At 34.7% G+C, this 18355-nt stretch overlaps 1 protein-coding gene across 1 annotated transcript in view; it reads right to left on the bottom strand.

Annotated features, from left to right (window-relative positions):
• Positions 1-13425: 13425 nt before the first annotated feature.
• Positions 13426-18355, bottom strand: part of LOC150086297 (uncharacterized) — an 88406-nt gene continuing 83476 nt past the window's right edge. Inside the window, exon 4 of the mRNA XM_090374856.1 lies at positions 13426-13770. Within this exon, the coding sequence (XP_090230982.1) occupies positions 13426-13770 (345 nt within the window). The remainder of the gene's footprint in view (positions 13771-18355) is intronic.

The following is an 18355-nucleotide window of genomic DNA, read 5'->3' as shown; positions in this document are numbered from 1 at the left end:
TAGTCAGAGCTGGATACTTACAGTTTGTGGCTAGCATCAATTTTGATTGGTAGAATTCCAACTAAAGTTGGTATAGCTGATCGGTCAAGCAGTATGAAATTGCAGTAGCACATGAGTTGATTGTGGTTCAAGCTTGTGCGACTGCTTAAATACAGTTAATGATTGTATTCATGGTAAAAATGATTACTTTTAGTTGTTATGCCAGAGTATATAAAGAGAAAAATTTACAAGGGATATAGTCTTTTTTTTTTTAAAGCAAAATATTCAGATATTGCAATGAAAGATTACTCTTCAAAGGACAAAGCAATAGGTACCTCTGTATTAACAGTTTGATAATTAACTGAATTAGGCAGATGGGGAAACCAATGTTTAACTATGCTCTAAAAAAATTAGATTCATTATAAAACTTTATTATATAACATCTAATGTTCTGATTTAGTAATCTGTTAGGATAATTCATTTTCTTATTTATTTTATTTGCCTGAGCAGAGGTAAAGACCAATTAACAAACAGTTCTACTGTTCAGTCAATATACTTTCAAAAAACAGAATAAAAAAATATATATAATAAAAGAAGTAGGATTTATCAGTTTTTTTTTTTATCTTTCATGGATAGGAATATGCACACTGAAATGACAATATTCATGGGACAACCTTGTTCCTGTATAATGCGATGCTGCCACCCCTCTCACTAGTGGATGAACCCACTGCTTGGCAGGTATATAGGTATACTGCATTCACATAGATGGCAATTTGATGTCAGTATGGATAAATGTTGAGAATTAACAGACTTTAGGTCACTCTATTGCAGAGGTGGTACAGAAATTGCACTATCCCTGTCCAACTGTATCAAGAGTCTATTGGGAATATGCCACTTCCAGAATAATATCTCATCCTAGACAGCGCTTTGGGTAAAGAAAGAGGGTGGATGAATGTGGCCATCGATGCCTGTCTCACAATGTTTCAGCCAACCAGAAAGCGATAATGGCAGAAATCACCACTGACTTCAATGAGGGCAGTACCAGAAACGTCTCCACCAAGACCATCAGGCAATCGGTTATAGGGGCCGCAATAGGTTATGGGAGCTGCCGACCCACCAGAGTCCCATTGCCAACACCACGACACAGAACTCTATGCCTCAACTGGGTGAAAGAACATCGGTACTGGACCTTGGATGATTGGGGATGGGTCTCCTGGTCTGATGAATCCCATCTCCACTTATTTTGAGCAGAAGGGAGGGTGTATATCTGGCGGAAACCGCACGAAGCTATGCGCCCATCATTTCAACAAAGAACTGTTCAGGTAGGTGGATGGTTGGTAATGGTCTGGAGAGTGTTCAACTAGCACATGTTGGGACCTCTGGTACATCTAGACGCATCTCTGAATGCATCCAGGTTACATGTCAATCCTGGCAAACCATCTGCATCCTTTCATGATCATTGCACACCGACAGGGCAATGGACTCTTCCAGCAGAACAATGTGCCTCCCCACAGAGACATGGTGACTAGAACATGGTTCTTAGAGCATTCTGCAGATTTTACCACCATGGAATGGCCTCCCGTTCGCTGAACATGAACCCTGTGGAAAGGTCCATTCAATCTTTGGATCCTTCGCCCAGGAATGCAACAGAATTATGGACAGTGGTGCAGCAAGTGTGGATGGAAATACCTGTGGAATGCTTTTGTGAACTAGTGGACTGAATGCCTTGCCGTGTGACTGCCCTTATCTGGGCGAAAGTTGGCCTACCCATTACTAGGTAGATATCCTACGATCTGTCTACTCAGTGTATATATACATTTTTTTCAGATCATTTCCTATTATGTTACAAATCTTCTAGTAAGTTCTGCTATTTCTTATCCATTTTTTTAGACATATAATGGATGGCAGCACAAAAGCATATTTTAAAACTGGGGAAGATATGTAATAGGACAGGTGCAATTAGCCAATACTGTCCTATTTTGGCATAAAAAAAAAAGCTGAAATTCTCTGGAATTCAGATCCAGAATTGAATCAAATGATACGTAAATAGATGTAGAAAAGAGTATTACATCAAAAAAGAAGTAACAAGTTTTTTTGTTTTTTTTACAATTATTTGGGATTTTTTTTTTTTTAAATTCTGATTTGATTTTTGAAATAATTTCACTATAATAATGAGCAATCCACCAAAATAACAAATTAATATTTAAAAGTCTATTTTTATGAATTTCCAAAATTTGAGTTTTTAAAGAAATTTACCCCTCAAGATCCACACACCACTTATAAACCCACTCGTGAAAAGGTTAAGCAGCCTTAATCGCTAAATGCGATCATAGCAGAATTAACAATTAATATCAAGGTTTAGCAATTATAGCAGAGTGAACTTTACCACAAATTCCCATATTACTTTTAAACAAATGGAATCACAAACTTCTTTTAAATAAATGGCATTATCATTTAAAAGAAGTTTTAAAAGTATCAAGAAGTAAAAAGAAATGAGTCCTGAAGCAGGCTGTCACATTTTTAAAATAAATAGCAGACTAGCCTTTCTTGTGATGCTACTTGCTTAACTCAGAAACACACATGTGAGATCTTTGAGACTGTGCAATTTCAGTGATTGCTCTTCACCTAAATAGTCTGCACAACTGAAACTCCTGATACTTTCAACAAAAGTTTTTTCTTTGATATGTCCTTAAAAATTCCTGTAATCTTTGTTAGTTATTGCACAAACAGGAAAACTTTGTTAGTTATTGCAGGATCAAGCTACAAAGCCTATGCTTGTTAATTATATGCATGTGCCTTAAAAACAAAAATTTTAAATTTTATTGAAGTGTCCACTCTTTATATTTTATGGCAGTACAGCCATTTGTTACACTTTCTCTGGCTTTCATCATGGAAGAGCCTGACTGGTGTCAAATTGCTCAAGCATGCAGGTTTTTTGATTGACATTTCAATCTCCATTAGTCAAAAGCAGTGCAAAGTGGATGAGTTTTTATTTTCAAAAAATAAATGATATTTTATAAAAATTATAAAAATAAATGATAATTTATTTTCAAAAAAAATAAATAATATACTTAATACATAAAAAAATGGATTTTTTTCATAGTTCTGTTCAAAATAGATTGAAAGTTAAGTAAGCATCAAAAAGTGAATAATTTTGAATTATTTCTTATTGATTTTTAAGGTTGTAAATAGGATTACTTTCTCCAATTACGTGACTTAAAAAAAAAAAAAAAAACTGGTACACATACCAATGGTAGTGCAACATCAAGGCAAAGTTCATTCTATTCCTAGTATTATTTACCTTTGTTACAAAACATTTAAAATGTATAGCTTTTTATAATAATATTACACAGTACAACACTAGCTACATTTAATAGCAGTTTAAATTTTTCCAGATGCAAAACCAAGAGGGGAGGAGTAAGTCCTCCAACCTTCTGCAATTTTGAAAACACCAAAATAATATTAACTATTTCATAGGGGGGAAAAAAAAAATGTTTATTTTATTCATATATAGGGGTTAGTCTATAAGTGTCGAAGCAAAACACTACTTTATACAGGAGGGGTATTTAAAAAGTTTCTGGCCTACAAATTATTTCGTTATTTGAAAATAAAGTAAATATGACAAAAGTACATTAAAAACATTTATATGCATTTAACCCAATTTTTTTGAATTTTTTTTCACATTTAAAAAATGTTGCATTCACCCAAAAACATTCATGCTCATTAAAACCAATAATTTCTTGAAAGAAGCAAACTGTAGTAATGAAAGGACTTTCCTAAATAGTAAAGTAAATTCCTATTTAGGAAAGGACTCTGCAAAGCAAATCCACAAGGATATGATGCAGGCATCCATCATGCTGTGCCATCAAGAAATAGGTTGTTGAATTTCAAAATGGGTTAGTGACCAAAGATGAACCCATGTCAGGAGGAATTAGTTACTATTAACCACAGAAAATCTTTATGCCATTCATTAAAGATCACTAGATTGAATTACAATACACAGTAAAGACATTAAATGTATCCTGTGATTAAGTCCATCATATTGTCCACAAAGAATTTAGCAAAATGATTAACAAAAGATGTTATTGCACACCAGGAGGAGGACAGGATGAATTTTCAGATAATCACACCTGAAACATGAACTCTTTATATGAATGTGTTGAAGGGATCTCCTTGCCACAAGAAATTTTAAAGGAAACTAATGTTAGAGAAATAACATACACAACACCCATCACCAAGCAAAGCTCCTTTCAGGAAGATTAGACAGGTTTCAGGGATGGTCATAAAAGTGCCATCAACAACCAACATGTAAATATTGTAAATGCGTTAGATGTAAATAGTAGTATAGTTTTTAATGAAGAACTAGACATTGGTGACCCTAATATCTACTTCTGGCATTGACAGTACATTATTTGACATTAATATAAATCCATTGAATATTGATATATTAATTGATATTGATATAAATCCATTGAATGAAGAATACACATAAAAAAGTGCTGACGGCATTTACTGATGAAAATATTACAAATCAAGTTCCCCCTGTTAGTAGGAATCTTGTAGACTATTGTAGTGATAGTGTCGACAATCCTGACTTTTTGATATATAATGACCTGTCTGACAGCAGCAAAAATAAAAAAAGGACAAAGATATATATACAGTCAGAAGAATAAAATAATATGGAAGAGACAGTTGTGAAAAGTGGAAGGAAGAAAAATGCTTCTAGCAGAGGAGAGAGAAAAAAATCTCAAGGATTGTGGGAAATGTTACTTTGATTTTAAAGGCAAAGTAAAAACTGAGAAATGCATATAGCCAAATCCTTGCATTGTCAAATGTTGTCCAAACAGCTGTTCTACTCTATCAGAAGATGAGTCTCACTATTTAAAGAGTATTGGTCTTTAGATAGTCCTATAAGACAGAAGATTGGTTGTTATACTGTATTAAAAGTGTACCAAATAAAAGGAGATGGACAGAGTATTACAAAACAAATGAGTTTAAAGGAGTACTTTGTCATAGTTAATGGGACAAAAGTTAAAATTTGTCTTAAGTGTTTACTTAAAATGCTCAACTTTCTGAAAAATTCATCTGATATACATTGGATAACAATATCTTCAATAGATGTGAGCAGAAACCTGTGAAAGAGAGAAATGAAAAGAAAATCTGAATATGAAAGTCATAACCCAGAGAAAACAAACATTTTGTACACTTAACTGATCAAAAATCCAGTGAGGAAAATGGCTTTTTGTGTTGCTCTTTTCATCTACAAAAACTTTTGAACATCCCTCATGGGGATAACCAAATGTTGCATTATGCCCAAAAATACACAGTTTATAATTTCACTATATATAAAAGCAATACAAAAAAAATGCATTTTGTTACATCTGGAGTAATAGCAATGCTAAAAGGGGGAAGAAACAGAAGTAGCCACTTGTGTAATTATTTTCTGAAAATTGATGAAAGAGGAGATTTAACTTCAATTTCTTTATGCTACAACAATTTTCCTGGGCAAAATAAGAACCACCTTGTTCTTTTTATGATTAAGGATTTTTCTAAACAATTCTGCTTGCATGGAAAACATAACTATCACCTATCTGTTACATCACTCATACATGCCTGTGGATCGATCCTGTTCACTCCAATCTTGAAAAATATGTGAGAAACAAGGTAGTGTGGGTTCCTTCTGAATGGCCAACTTGGATAGAAAATTCAAGATAAAATTGAGGTAAGGATCCGCAAAGACTTCTTTGCATGGGACCGTGTTAAGGGAGATCATTTCATTCATTATCATGAACTTGATCCAGCTTAGGTCTTTTAAGACTTGTTCCATTGTAGCTCTTGGAGGTGGTATTGATCTCACCATTGTTGTCTCGATCAGCCCACATCTTTTTTGCTTGTAGATTTGTAGTTAAATGCTAATTTTGGGATCTGATTTGAGTTCATTCTTTCTATGTAACGGATCCATTTTTTTCTGATACCATTTTATGTCATCTACTATAAATTCAGATGAATATCTGAATTTTGATGGTCTAGCCTTGCGAAGCCTAATAAGGATCTTAAAAATCTAATTTGTGCTGTTTCTAGTTTTTGTGCATCTTTCTTATTTATTACCCAAGTCTCGCAACTGTAAAAGACGGTTGATTTTGAAGTAACATTGTGAAATCATAATTTTGTTTCAGTTGTCATTTGTTTCCCGAAGTGGCATTTAATTGTTCTGTTCATTTTATTATATTTTTGTAGTTTAGTGTGGATATCTTTCCCTTCATTTGATATTAAAGTTCCCAAGGGTATTCAAGGGGTGGTGACATGCATTCCATAACCTCTCCTACCCAAATGCCAATCTCACCTCATGGCGAACTAATCCATTTCTACAGACAAGGCTCTGGTGACTGAGTCACAGTGGTATAACTGTCCCATTACATACAGAGGAAATGCTGTACCTGAAGCCTGTCTAGAGGCTATAAGGTGGCAGCCCCACCACTAGACTTATCCCACGAAAGGCTGGTAACCTATCCAGGGGACAAATACTCGAAATAAGCTCAGAGGTAAAAACTGGACGAATCTCAAGGATAACAAACTAGGCCAGGAGAGCACTGTCCCAAAACAAATTACACTTTATGGTGATGGCTCAAAATTATATTTTAGCAAAATAAGAAGTGCAAGTTTTAAAAACAGAGATGACACATAGTAGCATAGTATTTGGGGTCAGGCACCACTGGTGGCTTCCCACATCTGTGCCATATGGACTCTGTGATGAAATGCAGAACTACTGCAAAAGCCAAGAAAAGTGAGTGTCTGGTTTATGTAGTACAGTAAACCTTCGATTTAATGGACTAATAGGGAAGAGGGGGGGGGGTGTCCGTTAATGCTGAAAGCCTGTTAATTCAAATGTAACCTGGGGGGAATTTTTTATTGTTCTTAATGTAAAAAAAAAAAAAAAAAGCTTTAATACAATATACAGTACTGTACAATAGAAAATTATGTTGCAATTTGGCCTTTGATTTACAGATATCAGAAACAATTTGTTTTTTTATGCCGTAAATTTCGCAAATTACTGAGACGCCTTGTTCTAATTTCTCAATTAGCTCTAATTTCTGTGCCACATTTAAGTTCACGTGCTTTCTTTTAACTCCTCTATCATTTGATGCCATTTTAAATTGTAAGGATTGCAAAATTATTTAATAAATAAAGTCACAATTCAAAAATCACAGAAACATTCTGTATACAACCTGACCGCACGACAGGTTGAGGCAGACTGAGACCAAAACAAAGTGAGTCGGTAGACCTGCAGTTTAGTGTCCAGAGTCATTCAGCTCACAAGTCACCGCCTGCTATCTGTTATCTGTAATCTGGGAAAACAGCTATTTGAACAAGTTTTCAGAAAGAATAAAAAACAATTTCCTGAATTTGATTATAAAAATAAAAGTAGGTAATTATTATTAATTTTTAATTTTGTATAACCTAAAAAAAAAATATGGTCGAGATTAATATGTACATTACTGTATTATTATTTGTCCAGTCCATTTAATCCGAAATCTGTTATATCGGGATCCGTTAAATCAAGGGTTTACTGTATTGTGTTTTGTTCTGTTGTGTCTGGCTACAAGGTCCTAGTGGGACTTGTGAACTAAGTTGCCTGCCACCACCACTGGGAGGCAAGCCAGGCTGCCCATTATACTCTGGCTGGTCTGCACCAGGGTTGTCTGGGCTTTCTGGACAGAGACCAAGTAAAAAAAAAAAAAGACAGAGAGAGGATGAGAGGGGGTAGATAGCATGAGAGTGGGATTCATAGTTGGGAGGAAGGTAGAGGCACGAGGAAGGCATCCTTCTGGGGAACCCCCAGTAGATGGAGAAGATGAAAGACTTGCAAGGTAGAGTGCCCACATACAGAGGAATGGCATTTGACAGCTGTTTTCAATGATTAATCCAAGTGAGTTTCCTTTATTTGTTAGTTTACTGGTATTGCCACTGGCTGAGCTGTAATAGAATTGTCCTTCTGATCTCAAAAGCAGCTTGTGCAAAGGTTGACAGATGTTTTCATTAGCAAGGAAGTGATGCTCCTCATCACGAGGGAGAGGTGAGCATATGGCTTCTAGGGGTATGGTAAAGATCGCAGTTGTAAAGCATATGCTCCCAATTTTCGTATTCTCCGCAAACACAGAGAGGGTTATGATCAATTCCTAGTTCAGTTAACTTCACTTTGAAGGAACCATGGCCGGTTAATATATATATATAATATGCAGGCCAAGGGCATACCAAGGTGGTGGTGGGTTCAGATAGGTCATTGAGACATCTGGTACAAATCTGTGGGTGACTCATCCTTTGGTCACAGCAGTCCAGTTTAACTGCCATCTATGGAGGAGGTGGGATACAATGTTTTTCCTTTCCTGTTTCTGGGTGTTGGTGAGGTTGAGAACATTGTCTATGATTGTTATTGGCAGAGTTTTCCTATAGTGGTATAAGAGCCCACTCACAATCACTTCCATATGCAAGGGGAGCAACCTGCCAGGACCTGAAGTGCAGGTGTGCTGGGCACCTCTGTAGCCAGGTGGGCAGGAGCAGCAGTGCATAGCACACTCTTCTTGATTAGACTGCAGTTCGAGCCCGTGACCACTAAATACGGAGGATGCGGAAAGGTCAGGGAATGACCACCGCATATCCCCAGAGCAATATGGCCTTAGTTGCTAATGCTCCTAAAAACCAAATAACATAACAGCAGGTGTGCTGATTGTGCAGCATGCCCTGGTGATGGTGAGTAAGGTATGCTTTTGTATTGTATCCAATTTTCTTCTATTTCTTTTGAGGATTATCCTGTGGCACCAGGCACCTGCATCATAGCAGATAACAGGGAGCAGAACAGCCTTGTAAATGATTGTTAGTGTTCTTTTTAGACCCCAGTCACATCTTGTAATTCTGGAAATCATGCATATGGTTGTTAAATATTCCATGGCTCCTAATCCTTAAACACAAGAAAAGTCATTTTAGGAAAAACCAAAGGAGGCAGCCTAGCCAAGAAACAGGTACAAAACTTTACACATCCAGATTGTCAATATTGATGGACAAATACAGAGACCTAAAAGGACTTTGTACAAAAGGTATCATCCCAGAAATGTGTTTAGAATATCTAGGGTTGCTAAGTAAGTCAACAGTCAGAGATGCTCTACCTGAAACTGATGGAGGACAATGATGAACAAACATTGTGTACTAATAAAAGAATTTTGTTTTTTTGAGGAACAATAATTTGTTTTTAAATATTTTATTGTACCATTAATTTTATTTTGTGGAGAAAACCATATACAATGGAAAGACAATGTAATTGAAAAAATCTGCTGCTTGTTTAAAAAAATTTTATTTCTGAAGAAATTGTCAAATTCTTTGTTTTTAAAGATTTAATAAATTTAGTTTGTACAATTAAAATTTCATTGCATAATAAAGTCGTAATCATTTGAGAGCTTTTTATTTAACAGTTACCTCTTAAAAAAATAGGTGCAAAATAAGTGTTATCAACAGAAAAATCACACTTAAATACACCTAATTCTGTTTTTGCACGAACTTTTTTTACACGAATTTGATTTAACACGAATTCAAAATAAAAATTTCATTCTCTTTTTACGCGAGTCATTTTGATTTAACACGATTTCAATTAATTTTTTTTGCCTAAATTCTAAGAAAATTTTTTTTTAATTTGTGGCATATTAGTATCATTTCTATTTTACACGCACCAATAGATTGGATAACAGCTAGTGTGTGCGTTTTGAAACGCGTGCTTTTGTTTACCAATGTGTACGTCTAGATATCTATGAATCGTCAACGTTTTTATTGAATTTGGTGCACATCTACGTTATTTGTGCATTGTATCTTCGGAAGACATTTAGTAGTACGCTCTATTTCAAAGTGAAAGAATCTTTAGTGAAATTTGTGCACGTAAAAATTTATTAATTTTGCCGATAGTCAATAAATTGTAAGTTTACAAATTTTTCATACCTTTTTTTTATTAATTATAACTGAGATATTTTTCGGTAGCCCTTATTAATGTCGAATAATTCGCCTATTACCAAAATGAAAAGGAAAGCGATTTCTTTGGAACTTAAAATTCAAGTTTTAGATCGTCTTGCAACTGGACAAGGGGCTACGTCTGTAGGAAAGCATTTTGGTGTACATGAAGCTACCGTAAGAACTATTAAGAAAAATGAAGCTGCAATTAGGAAGTCGGTATGTTCTGAAACAAAAGTAAGTGTTAATTCATCATCATATACAAGAGATATTGTCAAGGAAAAAATGGAAAAGGCTCTGGTAATATGGATAGAAGACCAGTCACAAAAAAAAGTACCAGTAGATGGAAATGCCATCAAGCAAACAGCACTAAGAATTTACAGACAGATTAAAGAAAAGGAGCCAAGCACTTCATCTCAATTAAACAGAAAGTATGAATTTTCTGCGCGTACAGGTTGGATGACAGGGTTTCTTAAAAGGAATACTCTTCATAATATAAAAATTAAAGGTGAATCGGCTGCTAAAGTATTCCCGCAGGAACTTGCAAAAATTATTGAAGATGGAGGATACACTCCTGATCAAGTGTGGAATGCAGATGAAACTGGTTTCTTCTGGAAACGAATGTCGAACAGAACGTATGTAGCCAAATCGCAGAAAACTGCTGGTGGTTTTAAGGTAGCTAAGGATCGTGTGACTTTATTATTTTCCTCTAACGCTTCAGGAGATCGTATGTTGAAACCACTGCTGGTAAATCGAGCCCTAAACCCACGTTCAATGAAAGGTGTAGATATCAATAAACTACCTGTTCACTGGATGGCAAACAAGAAGGCCTGGGTGACTACTGCTATCTTTATAGAATGGTTCAACAAATGTTTCGTCCCAGAAGTCAGACGTTATATGAATTTGAAAGGTCTCGAATTTAAAGTTCTTCTGATTCTTGATAATGCACCCAGCCATCCTGTCTTGGAACACCCAAACGTACAAATTTTATTTCTGCCACCTAATACTACATCTTTGATACAACCGCTAGACCAAGGTATAATCGCGACAATTAAAACATACTACGTAAAACGAACATTCCAACACGTTTTGGACAAACTGAATGATGAAACACTAACAGTCATTGATGTGTGGAAGAAATTGTCAATTATGGATTGTATCAATCAAGTTGGATTAGCGTTAACTGAATTAAAACCAGCAACTTTAAATGCGTGTTGGAAAGCGGTTTGGCCACAATGTGTAAAAATCAAAGATCCCATCATCCTTAATAGGACCGCATTTCCCAACATCATTACAATGACACACAAAATTGGTGGAGAAGGATTCGATGATCTATCGTTTGAAGATATTGATGAATTGTTAACCGACAAAGCCCTAAGCGAAGATGAAATATTAGAGATTGTCCTTGGGACTCCTTATCCCACAGAACGTAGTGATAATGAAGAAAATGATCCTGTTCTAAATGCAGATTTAATAAAAGAAGGTCTGGAACTGGCCAGAAAATTAGGTAATCATTTTGTCAAACATGACCCTAATGAGGAACGCGCTGAGAAGTTTCAACTTGAACTGAAATTGTTGACAGCCTCTTACAGAGAATTATATAACGGCCTAACCAAAACACGAACACAACGATTAATAACTGAATTCGTTCGTAAAACAGGTGAAACATCAGCACCAGAGGGAGGAGACTCGTGCTTTTTTTTTTTTTTTTTTTTTTTTTGATTTGGTAGTTGTTGGCGCATCGGCTTCTGTGGCCATATTGCACCTCCCAAGGTTTTTGCAGTACTTTGATCCAAGCCCGAGGCGGGAATCGAACCCGCGACCTTTGGGTTGCCGGGCAGGTACTTTACCCACTCGGCTAGCCCGGTCGGCGGAGACTCGTGCTGATTTTGCTCAAGAGATCACAGAAAGAATTTCATTAATAGAGGAAGAAGACGATGTCCACAACATTTCTAGTGATAGCAGTGATATTCCAGTCGTACGCAAACGTATGCGCCGTTTATTATCAGAAAGTGAAAATGAATAAAATTTTGTTATGTGTAAAACAGATTTTTTTTGTTCATGAAGAATTCATTTCATATGCATACAAATTTACTTTAATACATTTTCATTACATATTATTACATGTGTATTTTGTTAAAATAAAATAATAAGCTTAAAAAGAATATTTTTATGTGTTTTTTTTAAATTATTTTTACTGATTTTTTAGATCCGGAACCAATCTTCTTTTCTTCCATAAATACAATGTATTTTTTTACACGAATTTTTTTTACACGTATTTTTCAGGAACGTCTATCGTGTAAAAACAGAATTAGGTGTAGTTATGAATTATTTGTCAGCTGATTTATCTTTGTGATGTATGCACAAATAATTTACAAAAAAAAAAAAAAAAAAAATTTGCTGCAAATATTGATGTATAGAAAGTTGGTAAAATGAGTAAAGTTGATTTATTAATCAGTTTTTTTTTTTTTTTTTTTGTCTGAAAAATTGATGTTGTTAACAATTGTTAACTCTTTTACAAAACAATATAGATATGGATAATACTAATTTCAGAGGGTGTTATAAGCTATCAAGACAAATAGCATCAATCTTTTGGGACAAAGGAGTGATATTCCTTTTTTACCCTTAAAAGGACAAATCCATTACAGATGAATATTATTCTTCCTTACTACTAAAATTTCATAACCAATAAAATGGGAAACTCTCCAGAGGGCTCCTCTGCCTTCTATATAACAATGTTCCCAGTCAGAAGGCTCTAGTAACCAAGGAGACAGCTGACACTTATTTGTCAATGTGACTCCTTTGAATTACTAATGAATACTGGTTTTCTTCACTCAAATTGTGACTTTAGGACAAATAATGATGGTATTCATGTGATCCAGAGTAGTTAGAGGACCAAGAAAATAGATGAGAGAACAAGATAGTAGATGAGGCATAATGTGTATGCTCTTAGAGTTGTTGATAAAAGTTGATTCATTTCCAGATTTAAAGTTTTTCAGAAACTTTTCAAATACTCCTTATAATGAAGTTAAAATATTAAATTCTATCATTAGTATACACTACTTTACTGATTGGAAAAGAGACAAGAATATCAGATCATGGCTAAACTAATCTAACAATATAAAACTTTTTGTTTATGTTCGCTACCTGTTATGTGCTGTGTAAATGAGTCATGTTCATCTTTCACCAAATGAACTATAGATGCATTATATGCAAATTTCAATATTAAAATGCTGAATCTGAAAACAAAGTGCAAACTAACTGAACAATTTCAAAAAATATTAGCATAATTTTCCTCACCACGGCACCATATCAACAGGAGTATACTATGCAACAGAGAACAAAAGGAAGGTAACTTTTGTTCTTTTAGTATTTTACCTGTATACAGTCTATTTTATTTAAAAAATATATATTTTTATAAACAACTTAACAGAAAAACAAAAAAATATATATATATTACACATCATCAGGTTCAGGAATATGCTGCCTTACAGCTACCTCTACAATATCTCTAATTTGGTATGGATTGGAAGCATCTGACGTTACACTGGGTTGACTGTTGGATACTGATATTGCACTTTGTTTTCTCAATCCCTCTATCAGAGCAAGCTGTATGTTCCACTTGGTTTCCATATAGATAGTGTCATCTTTTATTTGTTTTAGTTCTGATGCAACAAATTTAGCAAAAATGTCTTCTCTACTTTCCTTGCTGCTTTCGCAGCCATAGTTTTTTGCAAGTTTCAGAGCATTCCTGGTGTCTATCATAAAATCACTTGTTTTGCGTCGCTTTGGAGTAGGAATCTGTAAAGAAAACGAAATTATATTTACTTTTCATACAACTTGCAAATTGCTGCTTTATACTGCAGTTTAACTGCAAAACTGCAGTTAAATTTTTAATGGACATTTCACATTCCAGAAACCAGAAAAGAAAGGAGCACTGTAAGTAACACTGAACAAATTTAATGTTCTATTTTAAAAATAAATATACATTTCTAGTAAATATGAATGTGCTGAATTTCAATCTGAGCCTGACGCACTAACACCATGGGCAACTGGACAACAAATTTTAAACTTTTGATTTTTTTCCTCAAGAAACATGGCACATCTCATGGTTTAGGTTCTCTCCATTCACATTGACTCCTTTCTGTAACCAGTCCAATCTTCTGAAAGTTTTCTCAAGGGCAGCAGTAAACAGCTTCGGGGATATTGTCGCCTTGTCGAACTCCTTTCTCGATTTTAAATTTCATACTGTCTTTGTCTAGTCTAATAAAGCAGGTAGTGTTCTCATACATTTTCTTCAAAATCATAATATATGGGGTATTTATGCCTTTTCATAATCCACAAATGCCAGGCATAATGGTGTTTTATATTCATTTGCTTTCTCCATTAGCTGTGAATATTACGTGAAGATGATCCATGCTTGAGAATCCTGTCCTAAAGCCAGCTTTGCTCTTTTGGTTGATTCTCATCAAGTATTCTTTCTAATCTGTTAGTAATGACCCTTGTGAACAACTTGTAGATGTGGGATAACAAGCTAATTGGTTTATAATTTACTATTTCTGATGTATCTTTTTTCTTATGCAGCAAAACTATGATTGCTTTATTCAACTGCTTGGGCATCACGCCTTTTCTAATGCACTTTGTGAAGAGCCTTGCCAGTTTTTGTGTTATGTCTCTTCCTCCCAATTTTAACAACTCTACAGTAACTTCATCTTCCCCACGGCTTTTTGATTCTTCATTTTCTTCAATGCATGTTCTACCTCATCAGGAAGAATATCGGGTATGTCATATGTGTTGCTAATTTGTGACCTATCTTCCCCACTGCTGGCATCATTCCCTCGCTCCTTGTATAATTCTCTATAGTAGTCTTCTGCTATTTGAATTATGCCTTCTCTGCTATTTATAAGTACACCATTGCTATTCTTCAGTTTCAGTATCATTTGTCTTTCTGTATTACTGCTCATGGCTGCTGATTTAAGTCCTTTGTTTTCCCTTAATGCTTGTTCTACGTTTCTTGTGTTAAATCTTCTTGTGTCCTCTCTGAGTCTCTTTCTAATGGCTTTGCATAACTCAGTATACTCAATTTTCTCGGTGTCAGCGTTCATCTTGCTCTTCATTTGTTGCCTTTGGTTCATCATAAAATAAATTTTCTGTTTATACTCCGGGACGACCAAATGGTCAGAGGAGTTCACAAGATAGACAGAATACAAGAAACAGCACCGTATTCAGCAGTCACGGGCTTGAACCCCGGTTACTCAAGGCACGTGTACTTATGCACCCGCGCGCCTGACCACTAGGCTACGGCGGCCTAATGACAAGTGTTTCTTGACTAATTTTTTCTTCTTTGGATTTCTTTTTCCCTATAAGTTTCTTGAGCTTTCTGTGCTAAGATGTACACTTGATAACTTCCAACATTTACCTTATTCAGGATGGTAACATCGTTCACGATATATCTTCTGTTAGTGAGGATGAAGTCAATTTCATTAGTTGTTAATCCACTTGGACTCTTCCATGTCCACTTTCTGTTCACCTTTAGCCATACTAATCCATATTAAAAAAAAATTACAATAATGTCAATACCAGGTTATTTCCATTATTGTTTTGCACATTTTTTAAATTAAGGAGTGTGTGTGTCTGTCTGTGAGCATGTAAATATCAAAAGAATGTTCAACACGTGCACACTTTAGAGTTGCCTCTCTAGGTTTGACCAGAAACCTTTGGAATAATATACATGTTCAGATTTTAACTAAAGCTGCAATTTTTTCAAGTCATAGAATGGCATAAAGAATATATAAAGAAATAAATAAAATTCCCATTCTGTTTTTAAGGTAACTGATATTTTTGTATGCTGTTGTCGTATATTATCGTGTTTTTTGTTTTAGAATTTATATAACTGACAGCAATTTAATGTAGGTAGTTTCTGATTTACATTGAGGATGTGTTCCTATAGATAGCAATGTATATATCAGACATAAAACAGTTTTTTTTTTACATGTGTACATTTATTATTTTATGAATTAAACTAATTTTTGATTTGTTTAATTTTTCAAAAATAAAAATTAAATAAATCAAAATTAAAAGAGGAAAGCAAGAAAATACACACAGTAAAATATTTCTGCTATTCATATGCATTTTCTGGTGCATTTAACTGTACACAATTTACATACTACATTAGTTATACCAAATTATTCTGGTAGGATTAAAATATGGGAGTGGGGGGTGAAGCGGAAATAGACTATAGAAGCTGAGCTAGACACTGATCACAAATTCTGTGAGATAATCACGTACCACAATATTTTAAACCATGGCATTAACAAGGTCTGGAATTAGATATTAGTAATGTGTACAGGTAAATAGTTAACACAAAAGAAGTCCATGTAGTAATTTTTTCCTTATAAATAATATTTAACAAATTAATATTTTAAATTACAAAATAAAAAATGTATTTATCTAATAACATTTCAGTTAAATTTTAGTTAATGTAATTTTAAAAAAGTATTTTATGCAAAAAAAAAAAAAAAAAAAACCTAGGATAGCTTTTTCTCAACCTGACCCACAAAATTCTCTTCAGATCAGAGATTTTAAAATCTCTGATCTAATTCAAGATACTCCTTCCTACCTTAATCAGGGGCCTAACCTGATGATATGCAGGGCCCCTGGCAAAAGTTTTTTTGGTTCCCCTGTAAAAATATTTATTATGAACAGGACATACCTTTGGAGTATTTGGTCCTTAGGCAAAATATTTTCTGGGAGCCCTACTTTAATAGTAAAAAAAATAGGACATAGAGGGCCTTCAGAAAATTAGGATTACACAATCAATATGAAAATGCAAAAAGCAAATAAACCTGCATATATTTCTAAGGAAATATATACAAATCTGAACATATACAAATAGAATGGGTACAGAAAAGGGCAACAAGACTGATGTCTTATGAAGAAAGGGGTACTCTTATGAAGAAAGGCTTAAGTTCTGCAAACTGCAGCTTCTGGAGACTAGACACCTGCAAGATGATCTGATTGAGGTGTATAAGGCCTTGAATGGATTGAGCAGGCTCAATGCTGATGGGATACTTCCGCTTGCTCAGACTAAGAACCTGAGGGGGGCATAGATTCAAATTGAGGAAAGACAGTTGAAGAATAGATGTGCAGATGTTTGCCTTTAGCCAGCAGGTAGTTGATTGCTGGAACAGATGATTTCTATCTATTGTTGTGGAAGTTGATAGCTTAAATAAATTTAAGGCTGAACTAGACAAACATTTGGAGTGACTGGATGGGTGAAATGGGAAGGGTTTTTTTTTTTTTGGCTGATGCTGTATAAGATTGCTTTCTTACATCATAAGTCTCAACTAATGCTAATACCTGCATGTACACCAGCTAGAAATATAGTAAATAAATTTGATGAATTTCAAGTGCTGTTGTTGTTGTTGTCGAATTTAATGTGTGGGGAGGATGGTGATCTTACCAACTGTGCTACCCATGAGGGCAACTGAGAAAAGAGTTGCAGAATAGACTTATAGAACTCTTCCTTTAGCCAGCAAGTGGTTGATTGCTATAACAAACTTCCATCTGTCATAGAAGTTGTATCTTAGATTTAAGAAGAACTGGACAAACCTTTGGAGCAAATGGATAGGTGAAATTGGAAGTGTTTTTTCTTATTTTTTTGGCTGATGCTGTATAAGCTTGCTTTCTTGCATCATATGCCAGTACTAATGCTAATTAGAAAATACTCTATGGAGACTGCCTACTCTACAAAGTGCTGCTATAATAGTTAATTTTCTTTGTCCTCTACATTATGTTAACATGTACAAAGAGAGAAAAATAATCACTACAAATTATTTCATTATGCATCGTGCAAAAATATATGAAATCTAGGGGTAATTTTAGCAAAACTTCTAGAACAAATTGTGATACAAATTCATCAAGTGCTCCTTTATTAGTAATTCACCTCCGTATTTTCTGCTGAGTTTAAATGAAATAAATGGAAAAGAAATAAGGTAAAAAGATAACGACAAGACATCTCTTATAAAGAGGTACAGGATAGTCAGGTACAACATCTGCAGAAGGCTAGCACCACCACAGCACACACTCCACCAAACCATCACTAACACATCACAATAACAATCCACCTTATGTACAACTTAAGCAGCCCTCTAAAGCTTGTGCTGAGTCAGATAGGTTAAAACATAAAATTGCATTGAATCATTTCAGGTAACTCTGATATATTACTACTCAAGAATTATAATGATATTTGTAGTAGTACTATGCAGCACAAAACTGAAGAAACAAAAGCAGAATACCGTTCCTAAAGGTATACAGACAAGATTATTTGTCATCTATGTGCACTATTTGCATATGTCATCTTTATGGCCAAACATATTTAAAAGCT

Source organism: Mastigoproctus giganteus, chromosome 5 (genome assembly GCF_048544385.1).
Source record: "Mastigoproctus giganteus isolate SK-2022 chromosome 5, ASM4854438v1, whole genome shotgun sequence".
Taxonomy (NCBI): domain Eukaryota; kingdom Metazoa; phylum Arthropoda; class Arachnida; order Uropygi; family Thelyphonidae; genus Mastigoproctus; species Mastigoproctus giganteus.
The sequence above is the reverse complement of the archived record's forward strand: the minus strand, read 5'-3'. Positions and strand labels throughout refer to the sequence as shown.